The sequence below is a fragment of the Saimiri boliviensis genome, chromosome 6, assembly GCF_048565385.1.
Source record: "Saimiri boliviensis isolate mSaiBol1 chromosome 6, mSaiBol1.pri, whole genome shotgun sequence".
Classification (NCBI taxonomy): Eukaryota; Metazoa; Chordata; class Mammalia; order Primates; family Cebidae; genus Saimiri; species Saimiri boliviensis.
The window spans coordinates 122,066,818-122,089,185 of NC_133454.1; the positions used below are offsets into that span (position 1 = coordinate 122,066,818).

The 22,368-nt window shown below is 54.6% G+C and overlaps 2 protein-coding genes across 6 annotated transcripts; both read right to left on the reverse strand.

Annotated features, from left to right (window-relative positions):
* Nucleotides 1-603: 603 nt before the first annotated feature.
* MTA2 (metastasis associated 1 family member 2) lies at nucleotides 604-9,684 on the reverse strand. 2 transcript variants are annotated; one of them, XM_003920228.4, is made up of 18 exons: nucleotides 9,225-9,684; nucleotides 8,401-8,468; nucleotides 7,953-8,046; nucleotides 5,958-6,075; nucleotides 5,763-5,826; nucleotides 5,460-5,577; nucleotides 5,053-5,155; nucleotides 4,764-4,863; nucleotides 4,025-4,213; nucleotides 3,846-3,920; nucleotides 3,665-3,723; nucleotides 3,395-3,492; nucleotides 3,143-3,282; nucleotides 2,655-2,883; nucleotides 2,376-2,465; nucleotides 1,908-2,026; nucleotides 1,652-1,800; nucleotides 604-1,426 (listed from the first exon to the last, which is right to left on the reverse strand). In XM_003920228.4, exons 1-18 carry the CDS (start codon nucleotides 9,250-9,252, stop codon nucleotides 1,261-1,263), a joined length of 2,007 nt encoding a protein of 668 aa, XP_003920277.1. In that variant the 5' UTR covers nucleotides 9,253-9,684; the 3' UTR covers nucleotides 604-1,260. The 2 variants fall into 2 exon arrangements, with proteins under 2 accessions (XP_003920277.1, XP_039326493.1); XM_039470559.2 differs by lacking the exon at nucleotides 9,225-9,684 and adding an exon at nucleotides 8,805-9,033.
* A 73-nt stretch (nucleotides 9,685-9,757) lies between these two features.
* EML3 (EMAP like 3) lies at nucleotides 9,758-22,337 on the reverse strand. 4 transcript variants are annotated; one of them, XM_039470555.2, is made up of 22 exons: nucleotides 21,952-22,337; nucleotides 20,931-21,102; nucleotides 20,593-20,850; nucleotides 20,385-20,498; nucleotides 18,830-18,897; nucleotides 18,540-18,663; nucleotides 18,149-18,319; nucleotides 17,924-17,993; nucleotides 17,727-17,837; nucleotides 17,388-17,483; nucleotides 16,854-17,009; nucleotides 15,794-15,935; nucleotides 14,863-15,014; nucleotides 14,657-14,782; nucleotides 14,444-14,575; nucleotides 13,917-13,984; nucleotides 12,260-12,348; nucleotides 12,091-12,188; nucleotides 11,875-11,962; nucleotides 10,977-11,075; nucleotides 10,579-10,647; nucleotides 9,758-10,480 (listed from the first exon to the last, which is right to left on the reverse strand). In XM_039470555.2, exons 1-22 carry the CDS (start codon nucleotides 21,971-21,973, stop codon nucleotides 9,894-9,896), a joined length of 3,012 nt encoding a protein of 1,003 aa, XP_039326489.2. In that variant the 5' UTR covers nucleotides 21,974-22,337; the 3' UTR covers nucleotides 9,758-9,893. The 4 variants fall into 4 exon arrangements, with proteins under 4 accessions (XP_039326489.2, XP_039326488.2, XP_039326491.2 ...); XM_039470554.2 differs by having other exon boundaries at nucleotides 9,759-10,480; nucleotides 20,593-20,853; XM_039470557.2 differs by having other exon boundaries at nucleotides 10,033-10,480; nucleotides 10,579-10,709.
* Nucleotides 22,338-22,368: the final 31 nt, after the last annotated feature.

The window sequence follows — 22,368 nt, forward strand, 5'->3', positions numbered from 1 at the left end:
GGTGCTACAGTGGATCAGGATATCAAGGCAGTTGCTGAGGCTGGCCTTGAGGCTCCTGAAGCAGCAAGCAGGCTGTAAACATACACCCAGAGGTGCTCGGGTCGTTCAGTGGTAGAATTCTCACCTGCCAAGTAACACCACACAGCTAGGTGAGAAGCTCCTCCTTTAACCCCACCACCACCACCACCACCACTAAGGTGGTATACATCTTAACCTGGCTGCTAGCAACTTCCAGAATTCCTTAAGTAAAAGGGAGAGGGGAGTAAGAGGTGGGAAACAGAGGAAGAAACACCTCCAGTCCCCTTTCCTATGGAGGCTACCAGCCACCCAGAAAGCTCATCTCAACTCCTTTGAACGAATCTGGGACAAGATGGTGCTTGGGCTCCAGCACCACTGGGAGCTAGGGAGCAGTTTGGGTCCCACCAAAAGGCTAGCTGGAGCAAGTCGCCTCAGTCCAGGCTGCGTATCTCATAAGCCGTTCCCAGGGTAAGAACCATCTGGACTGCCTTTGTTGTCCTTTGTCCTTTATTTTCTCTCTCAAAGACACCCCCTACACACACACAACACACACCCATGGCAGAGAACAGCTGAGCCAGGAGAAGCTGAAGAAAACAGCTTTTTATTTGTTACTATAAGAACCAATTACAGAATCCGAGGTTAAAAAAACGGACAAAAGATCTTTATTTCTGAGAACTGGTGTACAAAAGGCGGAGGGGGAAGGGAGGGAAGGAAAGAGCGAGCGTGGCCTGGGGTTGATGCCAGCTTAGGGGCCTCAAACTCCAATTAGGAAAGTCCGGACACCGGACAGAAAGAGAAACCCCCAATTAGGAAAAAAAAAAAAAAAAAGACATGGCAGTGCATGCCCCCCTCCCCCAACCAGGTACCACCACCTGATATCTGTGTACTCTTCCCCTTCCCATCCCCTTTCACAAAGGGAGGCAAAATTTTTAAAAAATTAAAAAACCCTCCCCCCCAAAACTGTCCAAGACATCTGTGGGTCCTACCCCCCAAAACAGGCTAGGTTTCCACATGGGCCAAGTTCCTGCAGTCTGTCCTCCATCAGCAAGCACGGAGGCTTGAGGAGACAAGTCTCGAGGTGGTAACACCAGAGGGCGCCCAACCCCTCCAGGGACACACACACACACTTGCTCCCTTCCTTTATTCACTCCTCACTCCCTTTGACAGGAAAGGGAAGGGAGGTTCCGGTGCCCTGGGCATCCACCCTCTACCTCTCAGCCCACCTCCCTTCCCGACAGGTGCTCAATCCTCCAGGACAATAGGCTCATTGGTGCTGGCAGGATGTGAGGGTGCAGGTAGAGGGACTGGGGGCCGCACTGCAATCAGCGTTGGCTTCACCTTCAGGGGTAAGTTGGGTCGGCGAGCAGCTCGCCGCATTTCCAGGTGTGTCAGAGCCTTGCGTAGGGCCCTGGCCAGAAAGAGCAAGTGGGAAACAGAAAAGGCTTAGAGAACACTAAGACCCCCAGAGGAAGCCCCACATTGCCCACTGCAGTTCTGCCTTCTGGCCCATTCTCCTCTGGCATCCCCACCCTGCATCCACAACGTTCCTGGAGCTCTTGCTCTGATACTGCTACTCCCCACATTCACCAGCCTGGACCATCCCTCTTAGCCCCTCCCACGGTGGACTGCCTACCTAGTATCTTTTGTGGCCACAAACACCACAGGATTCGGTGCATCAGCTGGGTTTAGTTTTTGACGTTTGGCTGCTGGCTGTGAGCTTGAACGAATCCCTGAAGCCAGAGGCCTTCCATTGGCAGAGAAAGGAACCCCTGCCCCTGCCATCTGGAAAAGGGTAGGATGACACAATGAGGGAAAGGACCCTCTCAGACTCCTATGAGAAACAAAAGCCCACCCAATTCAGCTTGGCCCACCCTTTTCTGTCAACTCACAGTCTCATAGGCTCGTTTCACCATAATGCCCCCCAGTCCTCGGTTCTGGGACAGCTGGTTTCTGTTGATCGGCGTCTTGGTACCCCGAGGTGTTTTTGGTTTCAGGGGTGCCTGGGCCACTGAAAAAAAAAAATAGTACAGTTTTGCACCTTTACTTCCCTACACAGTTCCCCTTTGTTACTTCCATCTCTCTTCCCTGGACCAGCAGTTTACCTGGGCATCCCCGAAAGTCGCAATGGGGGAAGGTTCTGGCAAGCTATCACTAGTATATTTCAGTTATCAGTATGACCTTATCAAATCAATACAGTAATACTGAATAGTTTACCAAAAAAATTATTAAACAACAAAAGTGCATTTTTTTAGACTAACTCTCTGAGGACACTAAGAAAAAAAGCAAAGGGTGAGAAGATGTCTGATAGGGAAGGGACTGGGAGCCTGACGCCACCCTCACTGGTCCCCATCCCATACCCAGATCTTTGACGATAGTTGCCAGGGGCAGCCGCACCAGAGGGTGAATCTTCAATGGAGTCTTTGCTGCCTTAGGAAGTCGAATGGAGCCTGGAGAACAAAGATGAAAGCTTGTGAAGGGCTTCACCATTCAGGTCTCCTCTGAGGCCAGAAGCCAAGTCTAATCTTAAAAAAAATCTCCGTAGCCTACTATCCTGCCTGTCATTAAACATCCAGAGAAACACTGGTCTCTGGGCAGAGCAACTCTAAACCACCAGCCCCACCACTCCCTGCCCTTACACTCTGCTTTGATGGCATTGGCATTGATAGGAGCATAAGGTCGTCGGGCAGCCCTCCTTGGCTGTAATAGGTCCCTGCACATGCGTCTGGCAAGACGGGTCAGCTTCGTGGTCTGAAGCAGGAAAGTTTGCCTGTTTTTAGCCAGTAGCTTGGCCCGGTTAGCGCTGGTTGTGTAAGGAGAGAGACTTTGAGCTTCAGGTCTGGACAAATGACCCCTCGAGTGTGGTTCCTAGAAGAAGAGCATAGGAAAGGGAGAGAACAGAAATCAGCACTGAGGCTCCCTTCTTTCTTCCATTCCCTCCAGAGGACAATTTATTCCTGCCTAATCTCTTTACTGACCTCCTGGCCTAGTGTCTCTCCAACCAGCATCAAGTACCCCCTGCCCATCAAACGATCACCATGTAAAGAGTTGGGTATTCTGGCCTTCACCTAAGCTCACATCAATATGCTTACTGCTCTCCCCTACTTTTCCTCCCACTGGTCCTTACCGTGGTGCCCCGAGCGGCCCCCTCAAGCTGAGTTGGGGTCTTCAGTCCCCCGTACTTCTTCCAGTAAATCCAACAGGAAGCACAGAGGCGGCACTGCATGTTAGGTGGGCCCCAGGCATACCACTGAGCAGACTGTGTGGCTGTAGCGCATGGAGAGGGGACAGGGAAGAAGCATGCTACCTGAGCCCCACAGGTTCCTGAGCCCCCGCAGGCCTTCCACCTCGCCCCAGCATCCCTGTGCCCGTCACTCACTGTGGCAACTCTCACAAGTCAGGCCCTTCTGAAATCCAGCCCCATTCATGCCAGGTTTTGAACCCACAGAAATGATCTGGTTAGGGTTTGGCTTAGTGCTAATGGGGGAGGTGAGGAGAAGAGGAAAAAAAATCAAGAAACTGGTCAAGGAAAAGAATCAATTTCCACTCTCAGTTTGACCCTACCTCCTGCCCACCCCTAATCACTGAGAGAGGCACAAGTCAAGGGAAGGGAAGGAAAACACTCTGGTCTCCCCTGCCCACCACTTACTAGGTGGGGATGTAGACCTGTTTCAGTTTGCTGTCTGCTTCAGCGGCTTTCAATCTTTTCTGCAGGAAGGAAAAAAAAAAAAAAAAAGGATCAGAGCCTCACAGCAGGGAGAATGTCATCAACTTCAAAAGCAGAGGTCAGCAGGTGGCCTCCGGTCCACCCTCCCCAGCTCAGATGATACCTGCTGAATATACCGGTCTGTGGTTTTCCACATGTAATAAAACTGGACTATGCTGGCGAGTGACTTCCAGGGTAGCTAAGGCGGGCAGAGGGAAGAAGAATGAGCTGGTATCTGCCCCCAGGTCCCGGTTCCCTCACCTGTCATCTCTCCCACCTCTCCTCCTAGCCCCATCCACTTACAAAATCCTGGCGAATATCGTTGAAGTCCTTCCCATACTTCTCTAGGGCCTCCTCAAATAGCATGGCCTCTGAGGCTGACCATTCCTCCATCTCATCCCGACACAGCACCGGGCCTCCCTGGGGTACCAGGGTCGACATGGCCTTAGCCAGGTCATAGCCGTTCCTTTGCAAAGTATCCATGGCGTGAAACTACAGGTAAGATGGAGAACAACTGAGGACCTGAAACTTTTGGCACCATTCCCTTGCTGCTGCTCCTTTTGCTTTTTTTCTCTTTTTTTTTGAGACGGAGTCGGGGCGGGGGGAGGTGATAAAAATATACATATATAAATAAAAATAAATAAAGAGACGGAGTCTCGCTCTGTCACCCAGACTGGAGTGCAGTGGCATGACCTCAGCTCACTGCAACCTCCACCTCCTGGGTTCAAGCAATTCATCTGCCTCAGCCTCCTGAGTAGCTGGGACTACAGGCACATACCACGACACCCAGCTAATTTTTGTATTTATAGTACAGACAGGGTTTCACCATATTGGCCAGGCTGGTCTCAAACTCCTGACCTTGTAATATGCCCACCTCAGCCTCCCAAAGTGCTGAGATCACATGTGTGAACCACGGCACCTGGCCCCTTGCTGCTCCTTAAAACATTCCCACTCCCTCAGAGATACCCTCCTCTCCTGTCCCCAGGCTCTGCAAGTCCCCAGAAAGCCCAGCCTGGCCAACTACCCACCAACTTCTGCTCACCAGGGTGATATCTCGGGAAGCAGCAGCTGCACTCATGTGCAAGCTGGGCTGCCGGATGGAGCTGCTGCAATCTAGGGCTCTTGCAAAGGTTCCCACAGCCCTAAGGAAAAAATTGAGAAGTCAAAAGCGAAAGAAGAAAGCCCAAATGGGCTGGGTAACTAAGCCAGAGGAGAAAGAAGGAAAACATCAATGCCAATGAAAGAAATAAAGTCCATCTCTAAAAACCATGGGACTCAGAACAAGGTCCACACCTCCCCCAGCCCATGTTCCCCATCCACCCACCCCTCACCGGGCCACCACGAGAAACTGGTCGATCTGCCGGTCTGTGAGAGGGTTGTCTGGGTCCCAGACCTTCATCTCCATCTTCTGTTGGTTCCGATTATCAGATTCTCCTGGGGAACAGAACAATGGCATCAACAGGGAGAGGGTAAGGGGAAATAGTCGGTCTTTTCACGCACAATAACACCTCCTCCTTCCTCTTCGTCTGCTTGGATTCTACCAGCTCCCAAAATTCCCAAGTGTGCCGATTTGCTCTTTTCAGGTTCCTAAGGTCCCATCCTGTCAGGGTCACAGCAGAGAGCCCTGTGGACTGTGCCATACACCACCCCAGGTGATGCCATTGACAGAGACTATAACACTAAAGTGCCCCTTGGAATTAGCTAACCTGGTAGCTGTACAGTCTGTCCTGTTGCTTACCCTCTGCCAGGCGATCTGGGATCTCAGCTTGGTATTTGCAACCAACTCTGATCTCGCCCTGATCAGCTAGAAGTGTCTTCTGCACAGGGTCAAACACCAGTGAGTAAAAAAAGCAGTCCTGGAGTTGGGGAGAGACAAGGTAAGCAGGGCAGAAATCCACAGAGGCGGCAGGGAGGGAGGTGTATCCGAGTTTCCAATATAGGCAGTCTGGCAACCCTGTACCTCATCACTATTCTCCTTTCCCCCTCCCTTTTGGGGGCAATACCCATTCCCCTCCCTCTTCTCCCAACATCTCTTTCTCACCTCCTTTTCCAGATACTGGCTCAAGATATCTGTCTCATTCAAGAGGGTCACACTGCATTTCCCCCTATAGGAGATAGATCGGAAAACCCTGGTGAGCCCCACTCTCCCTCTCCACAGCATCTCTGAACACCACCTCCTTCTCTCTACCTTCCACCTAAGCGCATGCAGGCTATACTGGCCCCAGTTGTCCTATACCGTATGTGGGTGGCTGGTAATGATTCAAATTGCCGAGAAAGGAAAAGTTCCCGGTGCTTCAGTTGATGGCGCTGCTGCTCAGACACACCTGGCTGCTTTGATTCCTCTTCAAACTCCCCTGGGAGATTAAGGAGGAAGAAACAAAATCAGAAACGAATCCAGCAAGACACCACCCTGGAAACTCTAACTCAGAAAAAATATTTCCTATGTCAGCTGTTTTTTCACACATTTCCCAGGCATCTGCCTTCTATACCCTTATCCTACCAGCTTTTTCTTTTTTTTCTTTTTTTTTTTTTTTTTTTTTTTTTTGAGGTAGAGTCTCGCTCTGTTGCCCAAGCTGGAGTGCAATGGCACAATCTTGGTTCACTGCACCCTCTGCCTCCCAGGTTCAAACGATTCTCCTGCCTCAGCTTCCCGAGTAGCTGGAATTACAGGTGCCCACCACCACACCCAGATAATTTTCATATTTTTAGTAGAGATGAGGTTTCACCATGTTGGTCAGGCTGGTCTTGAACTCCTGACCTCATGATCTGCCTGCCTTGGCCTCCCAAAGTGCTGGGACTATAGGCGTGAGACACCGCACCCGGCCCCAGCTTTCTTTCTTAGCTCTATGCCTCATCATAGATGCTCCCAACTCTATCAGTAATGCTCTTAGGGAATAACTGCTGAAAGTACGAAGAATGCTGTAGAAATACATCCCTACCCAGCTGCCAATGCTCAGACACCACTCAAAGTCCACAACAGGCCAGCAAGAACATCACACTTTCTTGTTAAACCAGCCTGAGATCCAGGAACCCAATGAAATGAAAAAGTATCACACAAGACTGTTTACAATTCGTTTCAATTTCAGGAGATTCTGCTCTAAAACATCACACGTGGCCCTAACTATCTCTCATTTTCTACTTGGCTAACAATAGTTCCTGGGGTTTTCAAGGACAACACCTCTCAAGCTAGTGCCAACACCTTCCTCCCCAAGGAGCTGCAGCTTGCCCTGAAACCTTGTGGAAGGGGTTAACCTGGCTAGGCGCCAACCAAAGTGGGAGGGGACAGAAGAGCCTCAGGCCCAGGCTCATTGGTGCATTGTTCCCAACCTCAGGGAGAAGAGGGGGTTGTGCAGTAGGCTCCACCCCTGGCCTGTGTGCTCCGGAAACCCTGTGCTAAGGCAAGGGGGACCACACCCCCAACACCCATTCTGATTGGACAAGGCCAAGGTCAGCCCCTGCCAGATGGGGCTGGAAACCCTAAAGGGCCAAGGAACTTGGTAAGCTGGGATCCTCCTTAACCCCTTCTCACCCAGAACAGTCTGAAAAAGGAAAATTTATAAAGGTGGAACAAAAGGAAGGAGAAAGAAAACCAAAGCAGGAAAGGAAAAATAAGCTGAGGAAAACATGTTGTTTTTTTTTTTTTTTTTTTTTTTTAAAAAAAAAAAAAGAAGACAACGACGAGAGCTTAAAGAGAATGAAGACAGGGCAAAATGAAAAGGGGAAGATGTAAAATGGAGTGGGGGCCAGGAAATGGGTGAGGTAAGAAATGAAAAGTGCAAGAAAACTTTCCTACCATCTTCCAGCTTCCAGGTATACCTACCACCTTGTGATTACAAAATGAACCTACTTCCCTGTTACACGGGCCTCTCAGTACAATCTCTTCCTCTTCACCTTGACCTTCAGTCACCACCTACTGTTTCAATGTACCCCAAACTGTCCCCCTTTAGCAAAGCATTCTGCTTCTCTAAAGTTCATCCTCATCCCCTAAATAAACATTACCATCTCTCTCTTACACTCATACACAAACCATATTATAGCTTTCCTTATCACAATCTCTCCACCCTGCTTCCACCCCCAACGTGTAAAAACAGGCCTCCCTCCTCAGACCAGGCATTTCCCACCCCTAAACTCACACCTCTGCCTTGGGCATGCTACCAGGAGAAACTCCTGCAGGGACATGCCCAGGCCTCAGATCAGGGGGAGGGGGAAAAGAAAGGATGAAGATACTCACTGGCATTACTATCAGCCAGGCTGTTGAGGCTACTAGAAATGTCCCTGCGCCGGAAAAGACAGACAACCTTTGCCTCCACATTTCCATTTGCAGTCTAAGGAGAGAAAAAAAAAAAATGTAACAGTGAAAAAATTGATCATCTGGGTACAGAAATGCACAAAGAGACAAATGACAGTAAGTTTCAGAGGGACCTAAATAAAAAATCCCAAGAAAATAGGAGTGAAGACTTACTTTCAAGGACAGACTTCCAAATCCCTTTCCTTTGCCCCCAAGAGACAGAATAGTAAAGTTCCTGCTAAGCTCTCAATAGCCTTTCCTAAATACATCCAATGAATGGATGAATATGAATGGATACTTAGCATAGAGTCCTCGCTTCCACCAGAAGTTAGAAACCTCAGAAGAAAGAGACCACTGGGGGAGGGAGGGCGAGGGATTCTGCTCCACTCACCTTGTTGAGCTCCTCAATCCGTCTAACCAGGTAAGGATTGCTGGAGGAGTTCTCAAAATAGACGTAATCTGTAAGGGAGGGGAGGGGGAAGAACCACGAAGATCAGAGGACGAGACGGGAGACACAGAGCACTAGAGTAGGAGAGAAAGTTGGCCTGAGTGGACCAAAAGAAGATAAAGATCCAGGTAGAGACGGCGCTGAGATGTGAAAGTGGAAAGACTAAGAGAAAATAAGGATGTTCCCCACCCCCACCCCACCTAGTTCTAAAATCAGATCCTTCACTGAAAAGTAAGCCTTAAGGAACAGGCAAGAAGCAGGGGTTCCCCTGCAGTCCCCACAACTCAGCTATGAGTTGCAGCCCAGTCGCGGCGAAGTCATTGTTCGCGCTAGCGCTGGGCCCCGACCTTTTCGAACCGAGGCGCACAATAACGCCTGGGAAGAGGAAACCTCCGGGCGGCTCCCCCGCGGTGGCAAAGCCGTCGCCCCAGCCCCTTGCGTCCACTTCCTAACAGGTCAGCTCCTTCAGAACCAGTTTCCAAAGCCCACTCTGTGCCCCAGGGAGCCCCCGACGCAGCCCTGAGAGTGCCGTCGGGGCTGCTCGCAGCTTCTCTCCGGGAGTCTCGGCACCCTGCCGCGTCGCCGTCGCCGTCCCCGTCCCCGCACCCTCGCTTCCCCGCTCCCAGTCTCCCGGTTCCGGTTCCGGTCCGCGCTCGGGTCCACGCTGCCCCAGACGCGGCGCCCCGCGCCACCCGGTGCGGAGCCCCTCCAGTCCCGACCCCAACCTCTCCCGCCCCGGGCCCCGCACCCCTGCACCCGGTACTCACCCCCAACCCGGTACATGTTGGCCGCCATGGCCGTTCCCGCCGCCGCCTCCGGCCGTACAAAGGGGTCCGGAAGGCTCGCGGGGGCAGGGCTGGGCTCGAGGCAAAGCCCCGAGCGTGGGGCTGGAGCTTCAAGGGAGTCTCAATGGGGCCCGCGCAGCCGGCACCTCCACTGCCTCAGCCGTCGCGGTTCATCCCGGCCCGCGTTGTCGCCGCCGTAGATATCGCCCCACTCCCGGGACGCTGAGGCCGGCCCCGGTCCTCTCGGCTTCTTCCGGAACGAGCTCGACTCCTGCCAGGCCAAAGCCAAGCTCCAGCTACCCCCGCCCCCGCCGAGTCCCACTAGTCGTTAGGATCTGCCGGCCGCGGGGAAGGCTTGCCCGGCCCGCCTCGGGGTTCGCCTCCTTCCGGAACACCTTCGGCCGAGCCGGAGAACAAGGCCCACCGCTCGGCTCAGGTCGTAGAGCGAGACCCTGCAGATCGGCTACTTCCGGAAGAAGTTCGGATCCCGTCGGCCAACCGCGGCCCGGCACTCGGCTATTTCCGTCGCAGCTCGGCCCCACCGCCTTTTCCGAGGGCGGGAGAGAAGTCGGACTTAACTGTGTCCTCGCTGGGTCCCTGCAGGTTCTCCTGCCGCCCGGAAAGACTCGCGCGCCTTCGCGCTTCGCCAGGTTATTTGCAAGCGGCTTTGCCTGTTATTTGCATAAATGGTCTACGCTCCCTAACCCTTTTCGCACGCCTCTTTTCCTTCGTCCCCACCCCACAAGGCCCCGGAGGCGCCCAGCAGCGCCCCACAAAAGCACCGGGAGGCGACTTTGGTTCTGGTTTATTGCCCCTCAGCAGGCAGCGGGAGTCAAGGCCTAGGCTGGGGCTGCCCAGCTCAGCCAGCGGGTCTAAACAGTGTGTGCAGAGGCGCCCTTCGCGCCCTCCGGGGAAACGCGCGATCGGGAATGTCTCAAAGTCAGTCGAGGAGTCGGCCCCTGGTCTATGGGGACTAGGGCGGGGCAGGGCGGGGTGGGTCCACGCCTCCAGCCAGTTGGTCCGCCAGGCAGCGATCAAACGTCGAGCGAGGAGGCGGGGGACAGGGAGGGGGTTCGAGAGGGCGTGGCGGGCACTGGCCCCGCGCCCCCGGCGCCCAGCACTCGCCACTGGAAGATGCTGGCGTCCTTGCCGCCCAGCGAGACGAGGTGCGAGTCGTCGTGCGTGAACCGGACGCTGGTCACGTGGCTGCCGTGGCCCCCGTACATGCGGCTCGGCGCCTGGGCAGGAGGGAAGGGAGTTGCGGTGGCGGTGGAGCCCTCGGGCCCACCCGTCCTGTCCTGCCCCACCCCCGCCCCGGAGGCCCCCGCGGCCTCACCTTGGCACGAGCGCACGGGTACTGGAAGAGATGCACTTTGCAGAAGTCGTCGGCCACCGCCACCACGCGCTCGTTGTGGGAGCGGCACAGGGAGTTGATGTCGGTCCCATCGGAGCCGTCCGGCCACACGCCTAGCACAGCGGCCGGCCTCAGCCCGACCTCCTCCCCACTGCCACCCACGGCCCAGAGCTGCACTATTTCAGGCGCTCCGGCAGCCACGGCCACCCACTGCCGCGTTCGAGGCAAGCCTTCCCGGTCCCGAGGGCCGGGGGGGCCTCCTAGGCTGGATCTTCAGGTTTCTGGACTCCCACCCAACAACACACGCCCAGCGTTCCGAGCCCAAACTGGGCTCCACCTTGTCCCCCACCCCTCCAGCAGGGTTCCACGCCCCTGCTCACCATAGACATGAAAGCCCAGCACACAGGTGTACGTAGCCCACTCCCGGTCTCGGCTCTCATAGCGATTCTTCAGCTGCTTGCAGCCTCCAGCCACGTCCCCTGGGGAGAAGGAGCCCGCCCAGTTCAGCTCTCACCCTGCTCTCAGTCAGGAAGATGCCATGGAAAGCCAGATTGTAAAGACTGGCATGAGACCCGGCAATGGCAGGTGATCTGGTCACAGTAGTAGCATCTCCCCCCTCCCACTGTGCAACCCACCCTGTGTGCGTCAGTACTGAGCTCTGGTTCAAGTTCTAACAGCTTCCGTGAGTTCCTCCTCCATAGATAAGTCCTCCACACTTGCCCTGAGAAACTTTTCCCAAACTTTTCTTGGAGCATTTTTTTTTCTTTTCTTTTTTTTTTTTTTTTTTGAGACGGAGTTTCGCTCTTGTTACCCAGGCTGGAGTGCAATGGCGCGATCTCGGCTCACCGCAACCTCCGCCTCCTGGGCTCAGGCAATTCTCCTGTCTGGGCCTCCTGAGTAGCTGGGATTACAGGCACGCGCCACCATGCCCAGCTAATTTTTTGTATTTTTAGTAGAGACGGGGTTTCACTATGTTGACCAGGATGGTCTCGATCTCTTGACCTCGTGATCCACCCGCCTCGGCCTCCCAAAGTGCTGGGATTACAGGCTTGAGCCACCGCGCCCGGCCTCTTGGAGCATTTTTCAACTCCCTCCAGTCAACCACACGTGGACCATGAAACTAGTTGGTTTAAAATCACAAAATTTCTCCTATGTACAATTCCAGCTCCACATCAACCCCATCTCCACTTCCTTATCTGACAACACCTACAAGAGCCCCCTACAAATAAAACCCACTCCAATTACCCTCTCCCCACGTCCTGTTTCACTGCCACTCACAGTAAAGAATCTCATAGTCCCCAGAATTGGACATGATGAAATTCCCATCCTTGGACCAGTCAAGATGAGTGATGAAGCTGGAGTGTCCCTGGGAGCAAAGGTCAAGAGTTTTACAGTGTCCCATCCCTTTCCCATCCCCAGAGCCCCCTTGATGCATCAGAACCCTGTGAGTTTCCCAGCTGTTATCATGCCCACCATATGCCCCAACTTCCTCACCATACAGCGGCCAAAGCGGCTGGATTTGGCACCATCACTGGAAACACTATAGATGTAGATCACGTTGTCATGGGAACCAATGGCCAGGTACAACCCATCTGCAAATACAGTCACTAAGAAAGGGAAGAGCCAGGGACCCCTGTGAGTCCAGGGTGGGGGTGGCTCCCACCTGGGCTATACCGGACCACTGAGAGCTGCTCATTGCCATCGATGACATCAGACACGATTTCTCTGGTCTCTGTGTCCAAAATCAACCACCTGGAAGGGAGGGAAGTGGAGGCAGATAGGAAGGCAAAAAGGCAGGATGTGGGGAGACCCCCAGGGAGGCCACCCTGGGCAGGCTTGGGGGGCGGCAAATCGAAGCTCAGAGACACACAGAAAGACAGATGTAGAAGACAGGTCACAACTGCATTCTTTTTTTTTTTTTTTTTTGAGACGGAGTTTCGCTCTTGTTACCCAGGCTGGAGTGCAATGGCGCGATCTCGGCTCACTGCAACCTCTGCCTCCTGGGTTCAGGCAATTCTCCTGCCTCAGCCTCCTGAGTAGCTGGGATTACAGGCACGCGCCACCATGCCCAGCTAATTTTTTGTATTTTTAGTAGAGACGGGGTTTCATCATGTTGACCAGGATGGTCTAGATCTCTCGACCTCGTGATCCACCCGCCTCGGCCTCCCAAAGTGCTGGGATTACAAGCTTGAGCCACCGCGCCCAGCCGGCGCATTCTTTTTTTTTTAGTTTTCTCTTTCTCTCTCTCTCTCTCTCTCTCTCTCTCTCCTCTCTTTTTTGAGACAGTCTTGCTCTATCACTCAGGCTGGAGTGCAGTAGCAAGATCTCACTGCAACCTCCACTTCCCGGGGTTCAAGTCATTCTTGTATCAGCCTCCTGAGTAGTTGGAATTACAGGTGTGTACCACCATGCCCAGCTAATTTTTTTTTTTTTTTTAAGTAGAGATGAGGTTTCACCATGTTAGCCAGGCTGGTTTTGAACTCCTGACCTCAAGTGATCCACCCACCTCTGCTCCCAAAGTGCTAGGATTACAAGCATGAGCCATCGCGCTCTGCCACCACTGCATTCTTATGCTGAGACATGAGAAGGAGCTAAGTGCAGATAAAGACTGAGGGGCTTCCAGGGGCCAGGCGCGGTGGCTCATGCCTGTAATCCCAGCACTTTGGGAGGCCAAGGCGGGTGGATCACAAGGTCAAGAGATCGAGACCATCCTGGTCAACATGGTGAAACCCCGTCTCTACTAAAAATACAAAAAATTAGCTGGGCATGGTGGCGCGTGCCTGTAATCCCAGCTACTCAGGAGGCTGAGGCAGGAGAATTGCCTGAACCCAGGAGGCGGAGGTTGCGGTGAGCAGAGATCACGCCATTGCACTCCAGCCTGGGTAACAAGAGCAAAACTCCGTCTAAAAAAAAAAAAAAAAAAAAAAAAAAAGACTGAGGGGCTTCTAATGCCATCTAAAAAGGAATCAGAAACTACAGACCAGGGGCTGACTACAAAGGCCCTGTGCAGGCTGTAAGCCTGTCACTTCTCAGTGTTTGTCTCTGCTATGCCCCTCCCATTCCCACTGCTTCTCTATCCTGGGCTGCCACCTCCTCCAGTCCCAGGCTTGGAGGAGACAGTGGTTGGGGGAGGGGGAGAAACGATTACCATCAGAGAGGAGGGGAGCCCAGGCGGCAGGGGCTGTAGGGAGAGGCATGGAGAAGTCCCAAGACGCAGGTGGCTCCTGGGCAGAGGTGGTCACTCTTTCCCACTCCCCCATACTAGGAACCCTTCCCAGACCTCCCTGCTTTCCCTTCTGGGAGTCCTGGCTCCCTCTCACCTCCCTGTGTTCAGTCCTACAGCCACAACTGCCCCACTCGGGTGGAAGTCAGCACAGAGACCAGTCTCCTGGGAGAGGGGAGAAGGCGAATTCAAGAAGATGCCTTTCTAGTGAGGGAATCACAATGGACCCCTTGTCCTCCTGATAACTTCAAAGCCGCTTACTCCCAAGAAGATGGGAAGAGAGGGAAGGGATGCCTGGGTGTCACTGAACCTAAGCAGGCAGTGATACCAAAATATTCAACCACAGAACTGAGACCAACAGCTGTGCTGGAGATCAACCATTTAGATGCTGGACCAAGAGGAAGTCTGAGGGATTCTGGGGGTGTCGGGGAGTGCCCAGGCAATATTAGAAGCATCAGCTTTTACCAATCAGTACAGAAGAATTAATATTTGAGTAGCCAGTGCAGCCCTACCAATACAAACTAGCTGCCTCTGGAAGGCAGGAGGAAGGTGCTGGGGAAGGAGTGCCGGCTATGGGAGTCCTGGTAGGGGTGGTATGGGGGATCCAGGGACATAGGGCTCTACCTTGAGGTCGATGCTCCAGGCCAGCGCGTGGCTCTCCCCATCCCACAGGCAGAGCTGCCGGTCATGGCCACAGGTAAGGAAGCGGTTCTGGGAGGGGTGTGTGCAGAGCCCCCAGAGCTCATCAGTGTGGCCCTACAGCAGAGCATGACTGTCACTCCTGCCCCTCTCTCACACCCCTTTGCCCCCTCCTTCCCTGAGCCCTTAACCCCCAACCTGGATTACAGGGGAGAAGCCCTGGGCCAGATCTCCCCTCAGCAATGCATTCTTCGTGGTTCCCACCAGCAGCTCAGAGCCAGGCCCTTCAGCAATGGCTCGCACGGCCCCAAAGTGTTCAGGAATCTGCAGTGATGGCAGGATGTCAAGAGCCCACTGACCATTGCTTTTACCCCTCGCTCCCTTGACCCCAGCCCAGCCCTCACCTCAGCTTCCTGGAGGGCCACCAACCCGGGCCCCCACTGTACCAGCCGGCGGTCCCGCCCGCCACCACTCAGCACTGTCCCGTCCCGCCGAAGACACAAGGCGAAGATGGAGCCTTCATGAGCGTGAGCCTGGGCCACAATCCCATAGGTCTCTGTTGGCAAAGCCCCAAGTAGGTCATGTTTTGGGGGTACAGGGGAGTGAGAAGCAGGGCCAGCTTTGGCTAGCACAATAGAGTAAGAACCCCCAGCTAATGAATGCACTCACTACTATCTCTCATCCTCATATTGCCAACAGATCTGTTATTCTCCCCATTTTACAAACAGGACAACTGAGACTCAAAGAAGTGCAGTAATTTCCTAAAGGCCAGATAACTAATGACAAAACTGGAATTTGAGCCTGAGATCTGGCAAACTCAAAGCTCCAGCCCTTTCTCCTTTGCTGTGCTGCCCACACCCTTCTAGACTAGCCCCCACAGAGAATTATCAACTCTCAAGGTGAAAAGATGGGAAACCTGGCCAGACACGCCTGTAATCCCAGCACTTTGGGAGGCCGAGGCAGCCTGAGGTCGGGAGTTCGAGACTAGCCTGGGGTCTTGGAATCTGAAAGGCTCTGCCTGGATTCAAGTTCAAGACCAGCCTGGCCAACATGCTAAAACCCCATCTCTACAAAAGACAACAATTAGCCGGGCATGGTGGCGTGTGCATGTACTCCCGGCTACTTGGGAGGCTGAGGAGGGAGGATCGCTTGAACCTGGGAGGCAGAGGTTGCGGTGAACTGAGATCGCATGACTGCACTGCAGCCTAAGCAACAGAGTAAGACTCTGTCTCAAAAAAAAAAAAAAAAAGGGGTGGGGAATGGAAAATCCTCTCCTCTGTTCCCACAGACCCTCTGAAGTACTAGACTTCCCAGATGCTACCCCCAGCCACATACCTTTGGCCCCACCCCTGCCTGGGGTCTTGGAATCTGAAGGGCTCCGCCCCCAGGTGAGAATGTTCCCCTCTGAGTCCCCAGTGAGAATGTCTCCATCCGGAAGGAATACAAAGCAAGGGATAAATTTGGGTTTCTTGTATTTCTAGGGTGAGGGGAGAGCAGAGAGCAGAGGTCAAAGGGGAAGGCAAAGATTAAAAGTCACAGGCAGGGCAGGCCAGGTGCAATGGTTCATGCCTGTAATCCCAGCACTTCGGGAAGCCAAGGCAGGCGGGTCACCTGAGGCCAGGCATGAGACATGGTGAAATCTGTCTCTACTGAAAATACAAAATTTAGCTGGGCATGCTGGTAGGTACCTGTAATCCCAGCTACTTGGGAGGCTGAGGCGGAAGAATTGCTTGAACCCAGGAGACAGAGGTTGCAGTGAGCCGAGATTGCAATCGTGCCACTGCACTCCAGCCTGGGTGATAAGAGCAACACACCGTTTCAAAAAAAAAAAAAAAAAAAAAAAAAAAGCCAAGTGTGGTGGCTCATGCCTGTAATCCCAGAACTTTAGGAGGCCCAGGTGGGCGGATCACAAGGTCAGGAGTTCGAGACCAGCCTGGCCAACATGATGAAACTCTGTCTCTACTAAAAATTCAAAAATTAGCCAGGTATGGTGGCGTGCATCTGTAATCCCAGCTACTCGAGAGGCTGAGGCAAGATAATTGCTTGAACCTGGGAGGTGGAGGTTGCAGTCAGCCGAGATCCTGCCACTACACTCCAGCCTGGGCAACGAGCAAGATTCCATCTCAAAAAAAAAAAAAAGGCCGGTTGGGCAAAGTGGCTCACGCCTGTAATCCTAGCACTTTGGGAGGCCGAGGTGGGTGGATCACCTAAGGTCAGGCGTTCAAGACCAGCCTTGCCATCATGGTGAAACCCCATCATAAAAAAAAAAAAAAAAAAAAAAAAAAAAGTCACAGGGCAGGTGGGGGTTAGGGAACCTTAGGGTCTACAGTACTCAGCCCAGTACTTCCTCTTCCACTCTGCCCTCCCCATCATCTTCTACTGATCCATGCCTCACCCCAAAGACTCCCTGTTTCCGTGTAAGGTTCCCATTCCCAGGAACCCCTACTCCACCACTCCAGTTCCAGAAATGGACGTGAGATTTCCCACTGGTGACGATGCAGCTGCTGTCACGAGGGTTGAAGCCAACAGCCAGGACTGAGTCATTTGTACTCTGAAGGGAAGACACTAGATTCAGCCACCCCAAGCCCTGAGTACCTTCCTTCTACTTGACTCTCCTCAATTGTATCATGACAGCTGGCTGGCAGAAGTCCAGGAACCCCAGGACAACCCTTCTTTCAAGACCCTGGTCCCCTAAGAGCACTATTCCCTGTCAATCATAATTAATCACCCTAATACCTAATACATTATCCCTCATGAGGTCAGAACCCATATCACAAATGAAGAAACTAAGACTCAGAGGAGCTAGAAGATTTGTCTCATGTGACCCAGCCAAAAAGGAAGGAAATGTATGGGTGAGTCTGGAGCTCTCTGTACTCCACCACTCTCACCCTCAACCTCAGAGCCCTTCCAAGCCACGTGCACTCCTCACCTTGATCTCAGCCAGCTTCATTCCCCGGCTGCAGTCCCACACCGACAACATGTGCTCATTGGAATCGTCCACCACACAAAGAAAGGCACCCTGATCCTTAAGAAAGGTGACACATGGGAGGGGCAGAGTGAGCCCTGGAGGTCCAGGGGTTCATGGTCATTAGGTTAGGAGGTACCGTCACAGATGGAGAGGACAGGAGAACTTGACACATGTCCCTTTCCCAAGAGAACCAGCTGGATGGGGTTCAGGAAGGCCAGAACTTCCAAGGCTTCCTGGTGACGTGCAAAAGTGGGGTTCCTAGGTAAGAATGGGGGTCTAGAGGCTTCGGGGCCAGCTCACCGCAGCTGAAAAGGCCAGAGCCCCAACACCCCGCTCGAAGGCCCCCAGTCCAATCTCCTGCAGTTTCAGCAGCGTCTCCGAGTCCCAGATATGAACCACAGGCTGCAGGGGCTGGTGGAAGAGGAAGAGTCACCAGTGTAAAGAAAAGCTGGGCTGCGATTACCGCGTGTCTGCCTGCTCCTCAACTTTGGCCTTACCTTTCCATCCTTATCCACTCCAGCTGTCTGTCCCGAGGCTACCCGAACACCATCAGGGTGAACAGCAAGGCTGAGGCAGGGGGAGACACTCTAGGGAAAGGGTCTCTCCAGACCATCCAAGACACCTTCTCCAAGCTTGCAGACCAGCAAGGCGACTCTTCCCTCCTGCTCCTCCACCCTCCCAGACCCTCTTCCTGCCAAGCCCACCATCCCCAGGCCCCTCACCATCTAACGCAGTCTGTGTGCCCCCGGTAATGTCTCTGGCCACCGCCTCCAGGACCCCCTGGGCCTCCTCCAGGCCGATACAGCACCACCACACAGGCGATAAAGTAGACCACCTCCCCAGAGCGCAGCACAAACAGATTAGAGCGGGAGTCACGACCCCTGTACCCATAACTGGGGTGGGGTCACGGTCAAGGAAAGGGTTAGATCAAGGGCAGGAGGAGGAAGGGGGGAAAAAGACAGAGCTTCTGGCTGGCAGTGCCTGGGGAAGAATAATGGTAGGAGAGGATTTAGAAGGCCCCTTGTCCCCATAGACCCAGGAGAAAACTGTAAAGGGAAGAAGGGTCCTGAGGTGAGAAAGGTGGTTCCTATGGGACTGGACGGGGCAGGATACACCCAGTCAAGGCTGAGGGTCTCTGGCGGTGGGCCGCTGGGCAGCTCCTCAAGGCTGCGGATGCCAGACGGGATGTACATGGTAATGGGGCGACCTCGAAGGAACATCTTCACTGAGATGCCTTCTACAGAGAAAAAGGGTGGTGTCAACTACCACCCACAGCCCCCCTTCCAGGAAAGACAGAGCAGAACTCTACCCACCACACCTCACAGCCCAAAATAGCTCCTGGGGCTATAGCCCAAATCCTAACCCTGCCATCCAAGTTTTTCTCTCTGTCCCTATGTACATACCCAAATTGTAATTGCTCCTCCGAGATCCAGGGCCCCCGGGGCTGGAGAGAGGGTCTTTTCCCCCACGGCTATTGGGAAGAGAGAAAGCACAGGGATTGGGGTCAGGTCCCAAGACCTAAGGGGGGGGACAGGGAGGACACAAGAAAGGAGGTCACTGCAGAAACCACAGTCACCTCACAAGCCTGTAGTTTGCTTCATGAGCATCAGGGCCCTAGAATAGACGGAGACTTTAGTTCCATTTAAGAGATGAGAAGCCGGGCGCAGTGGCTCACGCCTGTAATCCCAACACTTTGGGAGGCCGAGGCGGGTGGATCACGAGGTCAAGAGATAGAGGCCATCCTGGTCAACATGGTGAAACCCCATCTCTACTAAAAATACAAAAATTAGCTGGGCATGGTGGCGCATGCCTGTAGTCCCAGCTACCCGGGAGGCTGAGGCAGGAGAATTGCTTGAACCCAGGAGGCAGAGGTTGCGGTGAGCCAAGATCACGCCATTGCACTCCAGCCTGGGTATCAAGAGCGAAAGTCCGTCTCAACAAAAAAAAAAAAAAAGAGATGAGAAGATTGAGGCTGAAGGGGCTCAGCACACAGCACAGGGCCACAAAATTTGGAAGAGGCAGTGCAGGGTGCCAGAGCCCTTTCTCTCCTCCAGACCACCAGGCCCCGGTCTTACTCTGTCACCCAGGCTGGAGAGCAATGGTGCAATTTTGCTCACTGCAACCTCCACCTCCTGGGTTCGAGCAATTCTCCTGCCTCAGCCGCCCCAGCAGCTGGGATTATAGGTACACACCACGAGGCCTCACTATTGACCCTTTAATCTCCCCATCTGTAAAATGGGACCAAAGGGAGTGCAGAATGTACACCAGCCCTGCCTCTCAGGAATGCGGGAGGTAAGCAAGAAAGTCCACATCTCTCCAGAGATCCCTGCCATTAGATAACAGTAAGGTGATACTATCTTTTCAGAGAATAAAGCACAGGCCAAGGACAAGGCTAGAATGAACATTCGAGTGTCCTAGGTCCCATACAAACTCTGAGGCTACCACGTTCGGTCACCAGGACGTCCCCTTGCCCTCTAGAAGTAAGTATTAATAGATTGGTACTTGGTAGATCCAGCGGAAAAAGGGCTGAAGCTCTAGGGACAGGCATCCATGAAAGTCATGGGAGCTTCTAGAAAAGCCTCTTGGGATCGCGGAAAGTGTGCTGTGATGTAGTGGAAAGAGTAGGGGAACTGGAGTCAGGAAAAGTTAGGTTCAAATCCTGACTCAAGTTGTGTGACCCCAGGCAAATGACTTACCCTCTCTGAGCCTGCTTCCTCACCTGTGCAATGGACAGCATGAGACCACCTACCCCCCAAGGATGTTGTAGGGACTGACTGAAATGGAGGAGGTCGAGGGTTTAGCACAGTGCCCGGTACACAGCAGGCGCCCCAGGAGTACTTGTTGCTTTCTTCCTGTTGGGCAATGAGGTCCCCCCACCCCACCCAGGGATGTGAGGTGATGTGGAAAGTCAAGAGCCTGCCCCTGAGGCGGGGTGGGTTGGAGGGAAGCCTCACCCACCTCTCTGTGCTCCCGGACCGCACTAACAGGTTGGCGGAGGAAATTGCCTTCCTGGAGAGCTTCTGCCGAGGCCGCTCTGAGGGGGATGAGGAGGAGGAAGAATTTCTTCGAGGCCTGGTGGGGGCACAGTGAAGGTCATTCCTTCCAATTGCACTCCGAAATCCCACCACCTCTCCCAGCTTCCACCACGAGGCCACAGGACACCTACGTGTCAGCACGCTGTGGGGGCTGCAAGGGCCTGAGGATCCCCGGGGGCCCGGGCGAGCCAGCACCACTGCTGCTGCTGCCCCCTCCTTCAGATTGGGTCCCACTGGGCTCTTCGCTAGCTCCCTGAGGGGCTGGGGGTCCATTGCTCAGGCCAGGGGGTCCAGGGGGTGACTTGAGCTCCACCTCTGTCTCTGTCTGGGTGCCTCGGCTCACCAAGGAGGGGGTGCAGGTGGGTGGCAGTCCTGGGGGTGCTGCAAGACTGCTGGAGAGATGGTGAATTAAACTGAAGCCCCAGAGGCCCCAGGAAGGAGGAAAAAGGGGGTGTGCTGACATGCATACCTGTCCCCTGGAGGAGCTGGTGTGCCAGATTCCTGCAGGGAGGAGGGGGGCACCTGCAGCCGCAGCAGGCGAAGGGCTTCTGCCAGGGCTGCCTTTACCAGCTCCATCTCCTGCTCCTGCACCCGAAGCCGCCGGCTCAGAGACTGCAGGGCCTCCCGAGCAGGGCCCTCACCTGGGAAAAGGGCAAGAAGTACTCAGAATGTACCCACCACCTGGGGAAAGCGTAGAGGGGATTCTGTCCCCTCACAACGTTACATGTGTCCAGCAGGACTGCCCTTTCAAGCAGTCCCAGCTTTGGATGCTCGTCCAGACGGGAGGAGACGGTGGTAGAGGATCAAGGGCCTCCTCCTGGCAGGGCAGGCGAGAAAGCTGGCAAAGCTCCCTTCCTGCTGCCGTCTCAGCCTCCGCAAAGACTGGGAGTACCATGGAGTATGGGGCGGGGTGGGGGGGATATGAAGTACTGCCGAGGAACGTGGGAGCCACAGAGAGAGGCACCGCACTGGTGAGGGGAGGGACGGCAGCCCTCCCTCCCCACGCGCCCACAGCAAGCTCAGGTCTCCAGCGAAACAGGAGTAACTGAGCGGGGGGAACTCTGGGAGAGAGGTCGGGGCACGGGAATTGAGTCATACTGGGGACCCAGAGTACAGGAAAACAGATCCAGGGTGACAGGAGAGGGGTTTGGGTGGTGAGCAGAGTCACAGTGAAGGTCTCGGGGAACAGTGGGGGTTAGAAGGAAAACGACCTGAAATACCAGGAGAAGAGGCCCGGAGTAACGTAGGGAGCAGAGAAACATCCAGGGGTCTGGAGTTACGTGGGGGGTAGAATGACGCTGGAGAAGCCCGAAGTGACAGCAAGACCCGAGTAACTAGGGAGGGCTAAAGGAGGAACTGTGGAGGATGCTCGGAGTCCCTGGGCAGAGGAGCACGCGGGGACGCCTCCAGACATCGGTCCAGCTCTGGCAGAGCCCGACGGGCCGGGCGCTCCGGGAAGGGGCACGCTGCCCGCCCCGCCCCGTACTCACCGGGCCCCGCGGCCCCGTCCATCCGGCCCCCGGGTTGCTCCGAGCGGCGGCGGCGGAGGAGGCGTCTAAGCCGCAGGGGCCACGGCCGGGGAGAGGGGAAGGGGAAGCACCCCGGGGCGCGCGCGAAGGGCGCCGTACCACCACCCCGCGGGGGCGCTGTCGGGCGCGAGGAAGGAGCCTGGAGGGGGCGCTGTGGGCCCAGGGCCACAGTCTCCGGACCCTTCGGGGCCCTCGAACTCTCCCGGGGCCGCTCTCGGCTCCCGGGGGTGGGGTGGCGGGGCCGTCCGGGGCCACGGCGCCGCAGCACAAACAGGCGCCGGACGCGGAGCCGCCAGGAAGCGCGGGGCGGGGGGGGGCGGACCACGGCGGGGGGGCCGGGCCGCCTGGTAACCCCTCCCTGTCCGGGCTTCACCGCTC